Source organism: Heptranchias perlo, chromosome 2 (assembly GCF_035084215.1).
Source record: "Heptranchias perlo isolate sHepPer1 chromosome 2, sHepPer1.hap1, whole genome shotgun sequence".
Taxonomy (NCBI): domain Eukaryota; kingdom Metazoa; phylum Chordata; class Chondrichthyes; order Hexanchiformes; family Hexanchidae; genus Heptranchias; species Heptranchias perlo.
The window spans coordinates 8,335,722-8,355,708 of NC_090326.1; the positions used below are offsets into that span (position 1 = coordinate 8,335,722).

General features: G+C 43.8%; 2 protein-coding genes across 2 annotated transcripts in view; one reads left to right on the forward strand and one right to left on the reverse strand.

The window, feature by feature from the left end:
* fyco1a (FYVE and coiled-coil domain autophagy adaptor 1a) overlaps nt 1-19,987 on the reverse strand; it is a 314,197-nt gene that overhangs the window by 238,059 nt on the left and 56,151 nt on the right. Inside the window, exons 6-7 of the mRNA XM_067995711.1 lie at nt 14,183-14,276; nt 306-2,903 (exon numbers count right to left, since the gene is read on the reverse strand). Coding sequence (XP_067851812.1) covers nt 306-2,903; nt 14,183-14,276 — 2,692 coding nt within the window. The remainder of the gene's footprint in view (nt 1-305; nt 2,904-14,182; nt 14,277-19,987) is intronic.
* Nucleotides 1-19,987, forward strand: part of LOC137334924 (C-C chemokine receptor type 3-like) — a 195,570-nt gene that overhangs the window by 60,143 nt on the left and 115,440 nt on the right. The window lies entirely within an intron of this gene.

Below are 19,987 nucleotides of genomic sequence, written 5' to 3' on the forward strand. Positions count from 1 at the left end.
AAATAAAGACATCACTTTCTAAATTTAAAAAAACAGAAGTTTAAGGTCAAATCTCCAATTCAGAAAAATGATTGAACCCAGATAAATTAAAGGCAATAGACAGAAATGGTTTTCAATTCAGGCTTTCAAAACTTGAAAAATTGCTAAATTAAAATGTCCTCCATTGAAATTAATTATGCTAGTCATCATTTATTTAAAGTGTTTAAAAAGGAATTAAAAAGCAAATAAAACCTCTCTGTATCGCACTGCAATCATTAACTAGATTCTCTGACTGTAACAGTACAAGGAGAGAACCTAGTCATCACCTTTAATTTATTCTGATAATCCATCACCTCTCCACTCATTTGAAATTTGATTGCAGCCAACTCTTCTCGTGCAACCTCCTGGAAGCTTTTTACTTGCTGTTGCGCTCTCACTAGCTCTCTCTGCAGGTCTTTTACAGTTGTTGTTAACTCTTCCGATCTCCTTAACTCCTCTTGCAGCCGTTCATTCTCACTCTTGAGTGTGGAAACATTAAGATTTAGTTGGTTTTGTTCAACTTTTACCTCCTCACAAAATGTTGTCTGTTGTTGAGAAATCTCAATACATTTCTGCTCAGTGGCATTTTTTTCTGCATTGAGTGTGCAAATCTGCATGCCGAGTTCTGCCATTTCAGTGTTTGCCCTGTGAAGTAGACCTTTGGTCTCGGCATTCTCAAGTTCTACCTTTTCAATACATTGTTTCAGCTGGGACAATTCTTCTTTAACAGACACAAGTTGTTCCTCAAGTTCAATTATGTGCTGTGCTGAATTCTCTCTTTCTCTGTTAAGATAATCCTCTTTTTCTTTAAGCTGCAAGAGTTTCTCGACATGATCCCTATTAATTGATTCTATCTGTTCTTTTAGATTTTGAACCAAGGTTCTGTATTCCTCCTTGGAGCACACTGCAAGATTTAGATTACTGTGCATATTTTCCTTTTCCTCAACTGCATGTTTAAGCTTTGACCTGAGCTCTTGGCCCTCTGCCTGTAATCTGGACCCTTCAGCCTGCTTGTCTTCAAGCTGATTTTTAGTAGTATCGAGCCTTACGTTTATCTCCTGCATTTCTTTCTCCTGAAGCTCTCTCTCCTGTAGCTGTGCTTTCGTTAATGCGTTTTTCTCAGCTATTAGGCTCTCTGAAAGAATAGTCTGTTGCTTAAAGTTATTCTCAAGATTCAATTTTTCTTTTTCCAAGGTCTCTATTTTTGCCTGACTTTTCTCAATGCTTTCTGAAAACTGCTTTAACAGGTTAACTTTAGCAAGTAAAGCATCTTCTTTCTCAGCTAGAAGGGAAACGAGAGAATTTTCATTCTGCTTTGACTTTATTAATTTATTCTCCAGGTCTGAAACCAGTTCTGCCTTGGTCTGGCAATCTACTTGGAGATTTAGTAAGCGGTCGTTCAAATTATTTTCTTGTTGTTTCAGATCATCACATTCAGACTGATTTTGTTTCAGTTTTGTTTCTGCTGTTTTAAACTGCCTGAGAGCATTTTGCAAGTTCTCATTCAACTGCCTGTTTTCTTCCCTTAGCTTTTTTTCTTTTCCATCCACTGTCACCATGGCATCAGCTATCTGTCCCTGCAACTGTTTCTCAGATGCGTTCAGTCTGTCTATCTCAGCTTCAAGGGATAAACAAGTCTTCTCCACTTCTTTCTCCCTTTCAGCATGTCTCTGCACTATATGCCGAAGTTTACTATTCTCGGTTTGCAATTTCTGATGCTCAAAGTTAATGTGCTCTGTCCTGGTTTGCAGCTTGACTAATAGTTCTTCTAAATCTTGTAATTTTTTTCTAAGATCTTCTTTCTCACATAAAAGCTTATTTCGAACCTCCTGATGGTTTTGTGCCGTGTTATAAGCAGCAGACAACTCTAATTCTTTCATTTTGAGTTGGCTAGAAAGAGTATTTAATTGTCCCTCTAAAATAACTTTTAATTTTTCATATTTCATTTGCGTTTCCTCTTGCTGTTTTCTCAACTCCTTAATTGTCTTCTGCCCTGACTCAAGATCTGCAGTTTCCTTTTCTTGTACACTCTTAATTTCTCTACATTTATTCAGGGAACATTCTAGCTCTTCATCTTTCTTTACAAGCTTAGAACTTTTCTCCTCAAATTTTGAAGTTGCCTCTTTTAGCTTTAACTCAAGCTCATTTATTACTGATTCTCTTGATTTCAAATCGTTTGTTAACTTCTCCAGCTGAGACTGCTGCACACTGTTTAATCTCTGCATCCCAATGTCCTCCCTCTCAGCCTCATTCAACTTGTCAAGAAGCTCATGGATCTTCTGTGCTGAATCATAGTGGGTTGCTGTCAATTGTCCCTTTTCAGTCAAAATACTGTCTATCCTGGCTATCAGCTCTATATTCTTCTGTTCAACTATCATTAGCTTGGTCTGAAGTTCACCAAAATTGCCATCTTTTACCTCTTCAGAGGCCTTGATCCTTTCCATTTCTTGTGTCGATGACTGCAGCTTTAATATGTAGTCTTGATTACGTGTCTCTAACTCCATAATCTTCATGTGAAGCACCTTCTGCTTTTCAGTGGAACTGGCTTCTAATATCTGCAATGATTTCTGAAGTTCTTCAACGGTGCCTTGAGCAAAAACGGAGGCCTCACATTGCTCATTCAGCTCTTCCGCCATCATCTTCAGAGTACGGTTTTCCTCCACAGCATCAGCAGTTGGTTTCTTCACAGCTTCTGCAGTTGGCTTATGCAAAGCTATTGTCCTCTGTAATTCTTCCTTCTCCAGTTCAAGCTGTTGGATCTGGTCTTGCATCTCCCTTTGCTTTACATCAGATTGATCAAGTTCCGCACGTAACTCATCCAAGGTATCCAGCTGCTCCGCTATTAATGGATTGTTTATTTCTGGACTTGAAAGACCTTCTGGAGCCTACACAAAGATGTAAACAATATATTAGTTGTGCTACAGTCAACAGTTTGGATGTAACTTCATCAGTATAACTTATTTTTTCAGAAAAGCACCCAGAATTTGATGATAAGTCACATATCATGTTTACCTAAAATCTTCAAGTAATTTTAAATTATAATTATCTGTGCTGTGTTGTGGCAGAAAGCACAGCAGAGTTGAAGGGACCAGACCACAAAAGTTCATATTTTAAACTACAAGCCCTGGAGTTTCTGCATGATTTCCATCCCAGATAATAGCTCAATCTGGACGATATCAAATGAAACAGCGCTAAAGATCTCAGGATTTTAAGGGTGAGTTGCGCCCATAACAACATTACGCTGGAGTTTCCGTGCTCTTTTACGCTGGTTCAGAAGTCCATTTGCCCGAAGTAGTCCCTGCCCACAATTCTGGACCCGGCCCCGGGTCGGATTGGCGAGTTTCCGCCGATTGCGCCCGTTTCGGGGGGGGGGGGGTTCATCACAATGCGCCCAGATTCTTGGGCGCACAGGCACCCATGGTTACCTGAATCCAGCGTTAATCACCTGTACTTGCAGTAACCGGCAGACAATTGAAGCCTGACCCAGGTCATGCTGCTGCTGCAATTATTTTAAATTTAGTTTAAATTCAGTCAATTAATCTGCCCTTGGTACACAGGGCCTGTGATCAGCAGTCAATTGAAGCCACTCAGGTGTGTCCTGCTCTGCTGCAGTAATTAGTTAATTGAAGACAGCAGTGACCAGCCGTCAATTGTAGCCAATTAAAAAGAAAGACCAAAAGTACTGAATCGGTCAACTGATCTTCCCTACTTATAGTTTAAAAAGATGAAGAATGGCTCATTACTTGGCAATCCCACTCCTGTGTGATGCTGCAGGGTGCCCCGTTCCAGTGATGAATCGATTACATTGCTTGATTACGCTGATTCATGGGAGATTTTACGTGCGGGCTTATAGAATTATAGAAAGGTTACAGCACAGGAGGCCATTCGGCCCATCGAGTCTGCGCTGGCCCGATGCAACAGCAATCCAGCTAGTCCCACTCCTCCCCCTTTCCCCGTAGCCCTGCAAATTTTTTCCTTTCAAGGCCTTCAAAAGGGAACTGGATAAGTACATGATTGAATCTGCCTCCACCACCCCCTCGGGCAGTGCATTCCAGATCATAACCACTCGCTGTGTAAAAAAGTTTTTCCTCATGTCACCTTTGGTTCTTTTGCCAGTTACCTTAAATCTATGTCCTCTGGTCCTTGACCCTTCCACCAATGGGAACAGTTTTTCTCTATCTATTCTGTCTAGACCCTTCATGATTTTGAATACCTCTTTCAATCTCCTCTCAACCATCTCTGTTCCAAGGAAAACAACCCCAGCTTCTTCAGTCCATCCATGTAACTAAAGTCCCTCATCCTTGGAATCATTCAAGTAAATCTCTTCTGCAACCTCTCTAAGGCCTTCACATCTTTCCTGAAGTGCAGTCCCAGAACTGGACACAATACTCCAGTTATGGCCAAACCAGTGTTTTATAAAGGTTCAACTTAACTTCCTTGCTTTTGTACTCTATGTCTCTATTTATAATCCCTAGGATCCCGTATGCTTTTTTAACCACTTTCTCAACTTGCCCTGCCACCTTCAACGATTTGTGCACACATACACCCAGATCTCTCTGTTCCTGTACCCCTTTTAGAGTTTTGTCCTCCAGTTTATATTGCCTCTCCTCGTTCTTCTTACCAAAATGTAACTGCGTTAAATTTCATCTGCCACGTCTCCGTCCATGCCACCAGTCTGTCTATATCTTCTTGAAGTCTATCACTATCCTTCTCACTGTAAACTACCCTTCCAAGTTTTGTGTCATCTGCAAATTTGGAAATTGTGCCCTGTACACCCAAGTCCAAGTCGTTAATATATATCAAGAAAAGCAATGGTCCCAGCACTGACCCCTGGGGAACACCACTGTACACCTCCCTGCAGTCTGAAAAACAACCGTGCACCACGACTCTCTGTTTCCTGTCCCTTAGCCAGTTCTGTATCCATGTTGTTACTGCCCCCTTAATTCCATGGGCTGCAATCTTGATGTTAAGCCTACCGTGTGGCACTTTATCAAACGCCTTTTTAAAGTCCATATACACCACATCAACTGCATTGCCCTCATCTACCCTCTCTGATACCACATCAAAAAACTCTACCAGGTTAGTTAAGCACGATGTGTCTTTAACAAATCCGTGCTGGCTTTCCCTAATCAATCAGTCCAAGTGACTGTTAATTCTGTCCCGGATTATCGTTTCTAAAAGTTTCCCCACCACTGAGGTTAATCTGAGTGGCCTATAGTTGCTGGGTTTATCTTTACACCCTTTTTTGAACAGGGGTGTACCATTTGCAATTCTCCAGTCCTCTGGCACCACCCTCGTATCTACAGATGTCTGGAAGATTATGGCCAGTACCTCCGCAATTTCCCCCCCTTACTTCCCTCAGCATCCTAGGGTGCATCCCATCCGGACCGGGTGATTTATCTATTTTAAGTACAGCTAGCCTTTCAAGTACCTCTTCTTTATCAATTTTTAGCCCATCCAGTAACTCAACTATACCTTCCTTTACTGAGACTCTGGCAGTATCTTCTTCCTTGGTAAAGACTCATTTAGTACCTCAACCATCCCCTCTGCCTCCATGAGTAGATCTCCTTTATGGTCCCTAATCGGCCCCACCCCTCCTCTTACTGCCCATTTACCGTTTACATGTCTGTAGAAGACTTTTGGATTCCCTTTTATGTTGGCCGCCAGTCTATTCTCATACTCTCTCTTTGCCAGATCTGTTCTCATCCCACTGAAATTGGCCCTCCTCCAATTGAGTATTTTTACTTCAGAGTGGTCTGTGTCCTTTTCCATAGCTAATCTAAACCTTATGATACTATGATCGCTGCTCCCTAAATGCTCCCCCGCTGGCACTTGCTCCACTTGGCCCACCTCATTCCCTAGAACCAAGTCCAGCAATGCCTCCTTCCATTAGGCTGGAAACGTACTGGTTAAGAAAGTTATCCTGAACACATTTCAAAAATTCCTCCCCCTCTGTGCCCCTTATATTATTATTGTTATCCCAGTCCATGTTAGGATACTCTACAGCTTTTGCGCCTCTCTGTAATTTCCCTGCAAATTTGCTCCTCTATATCCTTCCCACTGGTTGGTGGCCTATAGACTACACCCAGTATTGTAATGGTATCTCTTTTATTTCTTAACTCTAATCAAATAGATTCTGTCCTTGACCCCTCCAGGACATCCTCTCTATCCAGCACTGCAATATTCTCCTTAATCAATATTGCCACCACCCCCCTCCTTTTTTTCCTTCCCTATCTTTCCTGATCACCTTGTATCCAGGAATATTTAGTACCCAACCCTGCCCTTTTTTGAGTCAGGTCTCGTTTATCACCTTGACATCATATTCCCATGTGGCTATTTGCGCCTGCAGCTCACCAACCTTGTTTACCATGCTTCATGCGCTAACACACATGCACTGCAAACCAGTCTTAGACTTCCTTGTACTGTCTCTTAGTCTGATCCCACCTAATACTGTACTATTACTTGCTTTAGTGCTATCTTTCTCCCCAATCCTTTGTGCCCCTTGTTTCTCCTTTCCATTGCTACATCCTGGTGTCCATCCCCCTGCCAAATTAGTTTAAACCCCTCCCCCCTCCCAAAGCACTAGTGAACCTTCCCGCGAGGACCTTGGTCCCAGCTCCGTTGAGGTGCAACCCATCCGGCCTGTACAGGTCCCACCTTCCCCAGAACTGGTCCCAATGCCCCAGGAATCTAAAGCCCTCCCTCCTGCACCATCTCTCCAGCCACACATCCATCTACTCTATCCTCACTAGCTTGTGTCACCGGGAGTAATCTGGAGATTACTACCTTTGAGGTCCTGCTTCTTAATCTCTTTCCTAACTCCTTAAAATCTGTGTGCAGGACCTTATCCCCCTTTCTACCTATGCCGTTGGTACCAATACGGACCACGGTCTCTGGCTGTTCACCCTCCCCCCACAGAATGTTCTGCAGTCGCTCAATGACATCCTTGACCCTGGCACCAGGGAAGCAACATACCATCCTGAAATCACGTCTGCGGCCGCAGAAACGCCTGTCTGTTCCCCTAACTATAGAATCCCCTATCACTATTGCTCTGCTGCCCTTTCTCCTCCCCCCTGTACAGCTGATGTTAATGAGTTTGCACTTCAGCGTAACTTCACCTCGGCAAACCTGGTACAGTGTCCAGCGCATTCCGGGCACGTTTCCTGATTGCACCCCTAGTGGAAATTCCACCCCCAATTCTTTTTGGTGAGGTAAAACCAAGTTTGAATTGGAGAGGACTGAGTTCCAGGGAGGCTTAATGAGAGAGGCAGATAGACCAGCAGGTCTGTGATTGCATTGATTATGGCAAGGCACAGGAAGAGGAAGATTATGATGATAAAGAGGAAGAAGAACAAAGACACAACTACCTCCTTGTGAAGTATGATCGTGAGGAAGAAGACGAAGATGATGAAGTTGGACTCAAGCCCACCCACGAGGTCCTGCAAAGACCTCCTGCCCTATGTTCCTCTGCCCCAATCCTATCTAACTCACCCCGTCACTTGCTTTTGAAGCAAAAGGGACCAGTCAACAGAAGCTTTCGTGGCAACAGAGGAGAGAATAGATAGACCTTGGCATGCTGCTGTCTCTCATTGCCTTCAATATCTAATAGCTGCCATTAGACCAACCATCCCACTGATCAGTGGGGACAGATGTAGGGCCCAGTGGAAAGGCGACAGCTGGAGTCGACCTGCCTGTCCTCCAGCCTTTCCACTTAGGGCAAATAGAACTTAGGAGATGACACCAGGCTGCCCAGGAACAAGCTACAAAGATGCAGCCAGTAGCGGCTCCCTGCCAGAAGCAAGCTGCCATGGGAAGAGTGCCACCTAGGACAAGCGCCAGAACAGGCGAAAGAAAGGCACATGTAACCACCCAGAGGAAGCTTGATGTTAGGAACAAGTATGTTGGCTCCTCTTCACTTTGGACATTATTGTAAAAAATAATAGATTGTATTATGGAGCTGGAGTCAACCTGCCTGGCCTCCAAACTTTCCTGACAGAGTCAAATGGAAGTTAGGAGGAGACACCAGGCTCCCTATAGGTCATTGTGGCATTCTCCTTGAAGTAGTTCTGGCTCCAAATTATCAGGGCCTCCTCCTGCCCATGGGAGCAGGGTGTAGGCTTGATCATCCAGAAGCCATCCACTGACCTAATTTTCTTCCGCAAGAGGTCAGGGAGGGCTGAATTTCAAAGAATTAATGCATGATGACAACTTCCAGCTTGGCTGGCCTTGTCATGTAGAATACTCTGCATGTTGTTACATACAATCTGTACATTGAGAGAGTGAAAGTCCCTTCTGTTGGAGTAAGTGAAGGGGTGTCCTGTAGGAGCTGGAAAAGCAACAAGGATGTCATGAACTACTCCCTGGACCTTGGGAAGCCAGTAAACACATAAAACTGGGTGGCCCTATTTCACTGCTGCCTGGCTGTGATGCCAAAGGTGATGAATTCCCCAGCTTTCTTGCAAAATGTGTCAGTCACCTGATGAATGCATGCCCATACTGCAGCCTGGCTGATCGCCCATGGCTATCCGAAATAAGCTGGTGGCAAAAAAGCTGAATGCAGTGATTACCTTCACAGCCACAGAGACAGCAGTGTGGGCAAATGAGTGTGTCCGCAGGTCCTTAGGGCAGTGGGTTACAGAGCTGCCTCACTGCCTATTTGGTGAAGCACACTTTTACTCACATTTCCTCAGTAAGGCCTCTATATGCCTCTACATCCGATGGGCATTACAATATCTGGTGGGCTGCATTCTCCTTAAATGTCACCTGACTCTTCTCTGCTCCATCCTGTGCTGCTTATCTATCCTTCTGCTCCATAATAGTGGCATATAAGGGAATGCCGTACCTACTCTCAAGAAGCCCTGACTGTGGATCGGGGGGTGTCAGGGGGACAAAAATCTGCTGGCGGTCTGACCCAGTCAGAAGCAGTGAGAGGCAAGTCCAGGTCTGTAGAGGCAGAAAGTATTTCCCAGCTGCAGGAATTACTAATGAAACTCTCCAGACCTTTTAGGCAGAGAGATTCCTCACTTCCACCTATCTCAACTGATCCTGGAAAGAGCTGTGCCTTGTAACTCTCAGTCTAAGTCACCCTGAATGCACTGCGAGTGTAAAAGCAGGAAACTCGGAACGGCAGTGCTACTGGTCCTCATTATAATATATGTAAATGAGGGCCCTTGGGACTCGGGTGGTGGAATATGGGAAGGGTAAAAATATGTGAAGGAACAGCTTCTGTCGGAATTTCCAACCACAAGAATTCACTTGCCCTGATTATGCATGGGAACATGTCAAAAACATTTCATGTTTTGGTGGTGTGGGTTAAGTGACAAACTTTGGACAGGATACTGAGGTGACACACTTTCTCTTCTTCAAATAGTGCCTTGGGATCTTTTACATCCACTTGGTTTAACTTATCATCCAAAATATGGCACTGCTAACATCACAGCACTCCCTCGTACTATGTCAGCCTATACTATGTACTTAAATTCTGGAGTAGGCCTTGAACCTATGGCCTTCTGACTCAGATTGGCTGAGCTAACACAAGGTGAGGTGGATTGCCAATATATTTTTAGGCTAGGGCTAAGACACAAATTATACAAGGACAGCCCATTGAGAGTAATGGGCCCTGGGCAATGTAAGATGTAGAGCTAAGAGTTCAAACAAGACAATTGTTCTTAATATCATTTACACATCAAGGAGCTGAGTATTGACAGTGGTTTTTGGGGCCGGGGGGGGGGGGGGGCAAGGATGGATCCTTGGGAAATTCCAGAGGTAACAGTGTGAGGGCAGCAAGAGAAGGAATTGTTGGAGATGCTTTGGCTATGACTGAACAGGTAAGAGTTGAAACGAGTGAGGGAAGTCCTAGTGAGTTGGACAACGGAGGAAAGGTTTTGGAATAGAATGGTGTCACCAAAGGTTGTAGAGAGATCAAGGAGGAAAAATGCACCACGTCACAGAGGATGTCATTTGTGACTGATTAATGCCCTTTCAGTGCTGTGTTACAGGTGGAAACCTGATTGGTGAGATTCAAACACAGAATTTGCATCAAGATGGGCATGGATTTGGAAGGAGACAACATATCCAAGGACTTTGGAGAGGAAAGGGAGGTTGGAGATGGGGCAGTAGTTTGCAAGGATAGGCAGTGAAGAGTGGGTTTATTGATGTGGAGAGTGAAGACTGCTGTTTTGGAAGCGAGGGGAGGAAACCATTTACAATATCAGCTAGCATGTGGGCCAAGAAGGAAGGTTCGGAGGTCAGCAGCTTAGTGGGAATGGGATCAAGGGAGCAGGAGGTGGGTCTCATGGGTAAGGTGAGCACTGAGAGGGAAGACAGGAGAGAAACTAGAGAAGGATGCAGGATCAGAGTAGGGTGGGGGGAAGCCTGGGGGGAGAATGACTTGTTGGGAAAGGGTAAGAATGAGGTGACAAAGGAGTCCATGAGCTCCTCTCACTTATTGTTGGAGGTGAGGGTGTAGGAGGCAGGAGAGAGGGGTTTAAGGAGCCGATTATTAGTGGAGAAAAGAAGCCGCGGGTTATATTTGCTCTCCACGAGGACTCTAGAGTAGTGAGTGGTTTTGACAGAGAACAGTGAGGCCCAATAGCTCCTGATGTGGTCCAGCCCAATCTGGTGATTGATGACCAAACCAGTAGTGCACCAGATACACTCAAATCTGTACCCTTTGGATTTGAGGGAGCAAAGATGGGGGACATACAATAGGAAACAATTGGGATGGGAGTCAGTGCATCAAAGGGAGGTGAGGGACACGTTACACAGGTTAGCAGATGCAAAAAGTATTGTGGCAAAGAAAAGGCTAAAGGCCGATGTCACTCCATTATTTAAGAAGGGTAGGAGGGATAAATTAGGAAATTATAGGCCTATTAGTCTAACATCTGTTATGGAAAAGTTACTAGAATTTGTTATTAGGGACAGGGTGCCTGAGCACTTGGACAAACATGAACTGATCAGACAGAACCAGCATGAAAACAGATTCAATAGTAACTTTCAAAAGGGAATTGGATAAATACTTGAAAGGGAAAAATGTGCACAGCTATGAGGAAAAGACAGTGGTGTGGGACTAACTGAATAGCTCTTTCAAAGAGCTGGCATAGGCACGATGGGCCGAATGGGCTTACTTCTGTGCTGTATCATTCTATGATTCTATGTTATCTATACAGACTTCCAAAAAGTATTCAATAAGGTCCTGCATAAGAGGCTATTAACAAAAATGAGAGTGCATGGAATTGGAGGCAATCTATTGACATGAGTAGGGGATTGATTAGGACGTAGGAAACAGAGCGTAGGGATAATGGGCATGTACTCCAATTGGCAGGATGTGACTAGTAGTGTCCCCCAGGGATCTGTACTGGAGCCTCAACTTTCTACTATATTTATAAATGACTTGGATGAAGGAACAGAGAGCCGTATATCTAAGTTTGCTGACAATACCAAGTTAGATGGCACAGTAAATAGTGTAGATGGGAGCAGAAAGTTGCAAAGGGACATTGATAGATTAAGTGAGTGGGCAAAACTGTGGCAGGTAGAGTTTCAATGTGGGGAAGTGTGAGGTCATCCACTTTAGACCTAAGAAAGATAGATCAGTGCATTTTCTAAATGGTGAGAAGCAAGGAACTGTGGAGAAGCAGAGAGATTTAGGGACTCTGGTACAGCAATCACTAAAAGCTAGTGGGCAGGAAAAAAAAAATAATTAAAAAGACAAACGGAATGTTGGCCTTTATCTCACAAGGACTGGAATACAATGGGGTAGAAGTCATGTTAGTTATATAAAGCTCTGATTGGACCCAATTCTGGGCACCGCACCTCAGGAAGGATATATTGGCCTTGGAGGGGATGCAGCGCAGATTCACCAGAATTATACCAGGGCTAAAAGGGTTAAATTATGAGGACAGGTTGCATTGACTAGGCTTGTATTCCCTTGAGTACAGAAGATTAATTGAGGTGTTTAAGATGATTAAATTATTTGATAGGGTAGATAGAGAGAAACTATTTCCTCTGGTGTGGGAGTCCAGAATTGGGGGGAATAACCTTAAAATTAAAGCTAGGCCGTTCAGGGGTGCTGTCAGGAAGCACTTCTTCACACATAGGGTAGTGGAAATCTGAACTCTATCCCCCAAAAAGCTGTTGAGGCTGGGGGTCAATTGAAAATTTCAAAACTGAGATTGATCGATTTTTGTTAGGCAAAGGTATTATGGTTTACGGAACCAAGGCAAGTAGATGCGGTTAGGTTACAGATCAGCCATGATCTAATTGAATGGCAGAACAGGCTCGAGGGGCTGAATGGCCTACTCCTCTTCCTATGTTCCTAGGCAGTTGAAAGTTTGAAAGTGGAGTTTTAAGTGACTTTGGGAAGAGTTTTTTTCCCCGGGGAAGACACAGAAGGAAGTGGTGTTGAAAGTGAGTAGGGAGATATGGCTCTTTAGAGATAAAAGGAAGTGGTTGGAGTTGGTCTTACCTGTGATTGAGGCCATGGGAGGAGGGAGGCCACGTGAGATGACAAAGTTGAGGGGGGTAACCATTAATTATGGGTAGGAAAGTTTAAATGGAGGGAGAGGTTTAGGGAAAACAGGAGGGCAGTGAAATCAGAGGAGAGAGGGGCAATGAGAGTTGAAATGGAGCTTGAAATCACTGAGGATGAGCAGTTGCTCAGTGCAGAGGCTGAGGGAAGAAAGGAGGGAGAATGCCTCAGGGAGAAACTCGGGATGGGGCTTTGGGACGACGGTAAGGAACGTGGATTTTGAAGGAGAGGCGAGAGGGGTGGAACAAGGTGAATGTAGCAGAAGAAATTAAGGTTAATTTAAACTAGATAGGAGGGTGATAGTGTACGACATTAATAATACAAATATTGAGCTAGGAGATTGGTCAAGAGGATGGGGGGTTAAAACAGAAAATAAAGCCACAGCAAATAAACTCAAAGAAATTGGATAAGATAAAAAATACAATAAACTACCCTTACCTGAATACTGAAAGAAAGAAAATCAAAGAGACTTGAGTTATAAGCATGTCAAGCTGCAAGGTATTATGGCACTGTAGAAATTACCAAAATGTAGTTCACCCCAAAAGACATGAGCAAACTCAATGCTGAGAGAACAAGATGTTCAGGGAAGAAAGAAACAGCAAAGCAGGTGAAGTAAAGTGGTTTTGATGCCCCAAAACTGCAAGACTTTGTCCTGGCAAATTGGAGCACAGATTACAGAAAATCAGGAGGGCTACAAATCAGTAATGCTGACCTGCACGTCCAATTCTCCAATCTGCCCTCCCATTGAATGAGATTCCACCCTGAGAACAGAGTCTTGCAATTGTAAGATATACCGGATAAGCTAGAAATAAAGGAAGTTTAACTGGTATGGGTATGTTAGCGCAGTGGTTATGTCATTGGACTGGTAATCCAGAGGCCTAGACTAACAATGATGTGGAGATGCCGGTGATGGACTGGGGTTGACAATTGTAAACAATTTTACAACACCAAGTTATAGTCCAGCAATTTTATTTTAAATTCACAAGCTTTCGGAGGCTTCCTCCTTCGTCAGGTGAACGATTTTCACATCGTTCACCTGACGAAGGAGGAAGCCTCCGAAAGCTTGTGAATTTAAAATAAAATTGCTGGACTATAACTAGACTAACAAGGCAGAGAATATTAATTCAAATCCCACCATGGCAGTTTGAGAATTTAATTTCAGTTTTAAAAATTAATCTGGAAATAAAAAACTGGCACCAGAGAAAATGACCATGAAGCTATTAGATTGTTGTAAAAACCCAACTTGTTCACTACTGTCCTTTAGGGAAGGAAACCTGCAGTCCTTACCCGATCTGGCCTATAGGTGACTCCAGTCTCACACCAACGTGGTTGACTCTTAAGTGACCTAAAAGCCACTCAGTTGTACACGACAACTAGGGATGGAACACACATGCCAGCGACGCCCTCATCCCGAGAATGAATATAAAGAAAAATTTTATACGGGAGACATAAAATGATACAGCCTCACTTAAATTGACAAACACATGCAAGATAGCGTTAATGATAGGGGAACACTGCAGATCACCAGAACAATACATGGTCGGTAATAACAGTTTATGAAATAAAAAGAGTACTTACCACCTAATGGCTAATTATCTCTGCAAAGTGTACATACCAGTTTATGACTTTGGCACTCACCTGTGAGTAGTTGCTGATCAAACTGCTTATACTGGAACATCTACTTGGTGGTTTCCAAAGATGTGATGGAGAATGAGGCAGCCCTAAAGACCTCCTAAAAAAAATACATGCTGCAGTTTTATACTTACTACTTGACTCAAAGCTAAAATAATTATTTTCAGAAGTTACTGTGTTAAATGCAACACAGAATTATCTACAGTCTATAGTGGGGTGCATCCCAACGTAAATACCAGGATGTGCTTTCCCGGGACCTCTGCTGCTGCCTCCACCAAAGTTCACAGGGTCAGGGTGAAGTCCCCTGTGTTGCTCATTAATGGCAAGGACCTGAGCCACTAGGACATTTCTAGGCTGTAATTTCCAGTGTAACTTGCTGGTCTGGATGAAGGTGGGTTGGTGTTGGGCTTCTTTGTAACAGTTTAACAAAAACTCACCACCTTTTCTTTGGAGACCCAGGTCCCAACCCTGGCCTGAATCTCCTGATACCCACGACCACCATTCAGGGTTCAGTACACCTTGTCCGACATTCTCCCACCAAACTTACACCGGGTCCCTCTGAGAGCCAGGGCGTAGGAACTCCCAGCGCCGTGAGGTCCCACTCCCTCTTACCCAGTTGGTATTGTAAGGTTCAGGCAGAGACTCCAACCCTTACAAGGCCAATGGAAATTCTAATTTATCCAGGTCCCAGCCTAATTTCCAGTGTGCTTCCACAAAAGTTGGTGCAGGAGTGTGCCAGAAGGGTCAGCCATAATATAATTAATTAATATAGTATAATAAGTAAATATCTGGCAACATCGAAAATAAGAATGTGTATAATTGTTTTACAATAGGGTGGAAACTATAATTTATTATGTTATTTGCATAGTTAATAAATGTAAATACTTATTCCAGAATTAAACTTTAGAAAGTCACTCAGATGATGTTTGGGAGCCTTAAAATTGAAGGGGCAGAATTGTTGGTAAATAAGAAAACATTGCAATTGAGATTCTAAACAAAAACTAGATATTTTGCACAAAATTTAGGTGCATGTGTGAATATCTCATTCAACAAAAATCATCAGACTACTCAATAAAGAAAAGTCTCACACAATGTAACTTTTGGTTGCCTGTGTCTGCCCCTGCCTCAGCTTACCTGTTGCTGAAACTTTCAGGCATGCTTTTGTTACCTCCAGACTTGACTATTCTAATGCATCATACGCCATCTAAAAACTTGAGCTCATCCAAAACTCTGTTGCCCGTATCCTAACTCGCACCAAGTCCCATTTACCCATCAACCCTGTGCTCCCTGACCAACACTGGCTCCCGGTCCGGGAACGCCTCGATTTAAAAATTGTCATCCTCGTGTTCAAATCCCTCCACAGCCTCGCCCCTCCCTATCTCTATGACCTCCTCCTGCCCTACATCCTCAGAGAACTCTGCGTTCCTCCACTCCCTTTGGCCCACCACTGGTGGCCGGGCCTTCAGCCATGTAGGCCCTAAGCTCTAGAATTCCCTCCCTGATCATCAACGCCTCCCCACCTCTCTCTCCTCCAAGACCCTCCTTAAAACGCACACCTCTTTAACCAAACCTTTGACCACCAATCCTAATATCTCCTTCATTGGTTCGGTGCTAGTTTCCCTAACTACTTTAAACTACTTTATATTATGGTCACTATTATACCCGGATGTTCTCCCGCTGAAACGCACTCCGCTTCCCTTACTTCATTCCCCAGAACTAGATCCAGCACTGCTTCCTTCCTCGTTGGGCGAGAAACATAGTGATTAAGAAAGTTCACCTGTACACATTTTAAGAATTCTTCACCCTCCTTGCCCTTTACTCTGTTTTTCCCAGTCTATATTAGGGTAATTGAAGTCCCTTACTATTACTGCCCTATTATTTTTAGATTTCTCTGAAATTTGATTACAGATTTGCTCCTCCATCTCTTTCTCAGTATTTGAGGGTCTATAGTAAACACCCAACAAGGTTACAACTCTTTTTCTGTTCCTTAACTCTAACCAAACAGATTCAGTCTTTGAACCCTCTAGTATATCGTCCCTCTGTAGAACTGCAATATTATCCTTTATCAATACTCCCACCCTCCCCTCCCACCTTTCTTTTTTCCTTCCCTATCCCTCCTGAGTACATTGTAGGATTGTTTAGTTCCCAATCCTGCCCTTGTTTGAGCCAGGTCTCTGTTATTGCCACTATATCAAAACCCCATGTGGCGATTTGTGCCTGCAGCTCATCAACCTTATTTACAACGCTCCTCACATTAACGCACATGCACTCCAACACCATGCTAGTCGGCTTTGCTTTTTTTCAGCTAATTCCTGCACTTTCTACACTACATTCTGTTGCTGTTTGTCCCTCCTAGTTTTCTATGCACCTTGTCTCTCCTCTCTGCTACTACTTCCTGGTTCCCCTCCCCTTGCCAAATTAGTTTAAACCCTCCCCCTCAGCAGTAATTAACCTCCCCGTGAGGACATTGGTCCCAGCCCTGTCAGGTACAACCAGTCCTGCCGGTACATGTCCCTCCTGCCCCAGAACTGGTCCTAATAAGAATATCATTCATATGGAAGAAACACAGAAGGCATACTCGCACGATCTGAGGTTTGATGCTCAGTTTGAGCTGAGTTAGCTGATCTCACCTGGAGTGGGACCCTATGACTGGCCTCAATTCCTAGGTCGAGGAAGTTAGGAGTCTTACTCCTGACTGCCGTTGAAACGTGCGTGTCAACTTGTCGTGAGGACAGAAATGCGTTGTGCTGTGATGCATTCCACAATTGGTGACGCTCACTGTCTAGACTTTACACAAGAATGACCATTTGGAAGAGGTGCCAGTAAGCAGCCAACCTTCACAGAACAATGCCTTATCACAGATCTTCACCTTCATACTAGAGCAACCCTGTAATACCTCTACCAAGTCGCTATTGTTCACATGAGTCTAGACAGCAAGGCCTAGAAATTCGATTGCGCTGCTCCTGTTTTACAGGCGTAAAATGGGCGCCTAAGCGTCCAATATAGCGGCCGGTGTACGCGTTCTCATTCCATGCTGGAAGTGTACCATCCGCCATAAACCATCAGGCTTCCCTCGTAGGCATCCAGGGCATGTGCTGGAAGTATTAAAAATGCTAATTATAACCTTTAAATAAGAGTCCTATGCTTGTTGTAGGACCCTTTTGTGAAATTGGTCAGGCCGAGCGACATGATCAACTCGCTCAGCAAATCATGGCACCAACAGGCACCAAGGACCCTTCAGCAGGGCTCATCCCCTCCAGACAGGTTAGTTGCTGGTTTGTCCTTTTAGGCTGCTGGTTAACCTCTGGGTGTTTTTTTCTGCATTCCACAACTGACTTGTGGCTTCTGCTAGTAAGTTTCTGCAGCTGCTGGACTGTTTTTTGTCTGCCTTCAAAACAGTTTTATTCCAGTCATGGGTGCTCTTGTAGGGGCTGGAGGGCGAGCAGCAAAGAAGACAGGAGAGAGCAGGAGCAGCAGGAATAAGAGGGAGGAGGAGGGGGGAGGCACTGCACATGAGGTATTCAGGGAACATTTCTCATACCTCAACTTAAAATCATAGAATCATACAGCACAGGAGGCCACTCGGCCCATCGTGCCTGTGCCAGCTCTTTGAAAGAGCTATCCAATTAGTCCCACTCCCCTGCTCTTTCTCCATAGCCCTCTAAATGTTTTTCCTTTCAAGTATTTACAAAATTCCCTTTTGAAAGTTACTACTAAATCTGCTTCCACCACCCTTTCAGGCAGTGCAAATCATAAAAACTTGCTGCGTATAAAAATTTCTCCTCATCTCCACTCTGGTTCTTTTGCCAATTATCTTAAATGTATGACCTCTGGTTACCAACCCTCCTGCCACTGGAAACAGTTTCTCCCTATTTACTCTATCAAAACCCTTCATAACTTTGAACACCTCTATTAAATCTGCCCTTAACCTTCTCTGTTCTCAGGAGAACAATCCCAGCTTTTCTAGTCTTTCCATATAACTGAAGTCCTTCATCCCTGGCACCATTCTAGTAAATCTCCTCTGCATCCTCTCTGTTCTTGCACTCTATTTAATATTGTACCATTTAGTTTTGTTAGAAAAGCAGTTTACAGGCTTTCTGTTAAAGATTGTTTGAAAGCACCAACAAACCTTCTGTTAAGATTGTTTAAACCTTGTGTAGTTAGCGTGCCCTTGATGAAGACAACGCCATGAGACATTATGGCCTGGATTTTCACTCTGTGGGCAATCATTGTTTTCAAATTTTTAATTTAACAAAAAAAGGAAGGTTCTCGCTCTCTTATCTCAACTAAAAATAAGCACTTGAAAATAGTTTTCTTGTCACAATTTGCCTCAAAAAAGTTTATGCTCCAGTTTGTTTTGAAATGACTGACATAACAAAATGCAGAATTACTGACAGAAAATGCTGGAAACACTCAGCAGGTCAGACAGCATTTGAGGATAGCGGAAGGTAGGTTTAACGTTTCAGGTCTATGACCCTTCTTCAGAACCCAACCTTTCAGGTCTATGACCCCCTTATCGGAACCGGGTGATGTAATAAACAAACGGCTTATAAAGAAGTTCGGAGCAAGGGAAAAGGGGACAGGGAGAAAAAGAAAAGAGCACATATACAAGTAAAGAAAAAAAGGGTGTAGAGGGGACGACTAAATGACAGACGCAATAATGGTACAAGGCAAAAGGAGGTAACAATGAGAGAAAAGCGAAATAAATGACGTTTTTGGACCCAGGAGATGTGTGAATGGTTACAGCAGAACAGCAGAAGCGGAGGAAAGCATGAGAAAGTGAGAAGGCCCCAGTAGCTCGGGAGTATGGTGGAAGAAAAAGGCAGGTAGACAGACACCACTGTGCAGACCACCCCGCTGCTCATATACCAAAGGGGGATCTCCATCCCAAGAACCAGCCCACAAGTTTCCCCATTCCCAGAAACGTTGGTGCGTATTTTAAATTATCAGTATCGGCTGTCTGAGAGAAAATGGAAGCTGTGGTGAAGGTCTGAAGTTGTTAAAGTCAATGTTTGATTTCAATGGAAATGAAAATCAGGACAGATGTATAACGGGAGGCTGAATCAATACCTCCCATATTACACCATCACCCAAAGTCAAAATTACCCCGAGTGTAGTTGTTACAACATGGTGGAACACAACCTTACAGTTAGACTGAAAAAATCCTACTGCTGTATATTTGTAAATTGTGCACAACGCACCGCTGAGATAGTAGTTAGTTCCTTCAGTCAACAAAGTTACAGGCCTGGAAATATCCTCAAAATGAATCACATCACTGTTGCACCTTTAAAAAGGGTTGTGTCTGGGGTGGCCTCTAGAGGGAGATACACACAAGTTTTCTGGATCTGTTTATTTGCAACCACAACAACAACTTGCATTTATATAGTGCCTTTAACGTAGTAAAATGGCATTTATTCCCATTGCTGTAAAATGGGTGTAAGCAGTTGAACCACTTGGACATTTCTGTGCCGCCTTTAAAAATAATCTCCAGCAGCAGGCAGGGGGACGAACAGGGAAGGCAGCAACAGTACCTGGCTCTTACACTTCACTCTCTAACAACCTCACTGCATGACTTAGCAATATCTTTATTATACTTTATACTTGTACAGAATCATGACCACTCAAGCACCATCTGGGCCCAGGAGCAGGAGGGCAAGGTACCAAGCTAGAGGAGAACACAACTTCACTCATTCAGACCTCTAAGGCCTCCTAGAGGGCACTGAAGGCAGGACAAACAGACTCCTGAGTGTGCGTGCCAGAATTATCACTCGTGCCCCCTGGAGGGACACTTTCTAGGTGCAGCTACCCTGC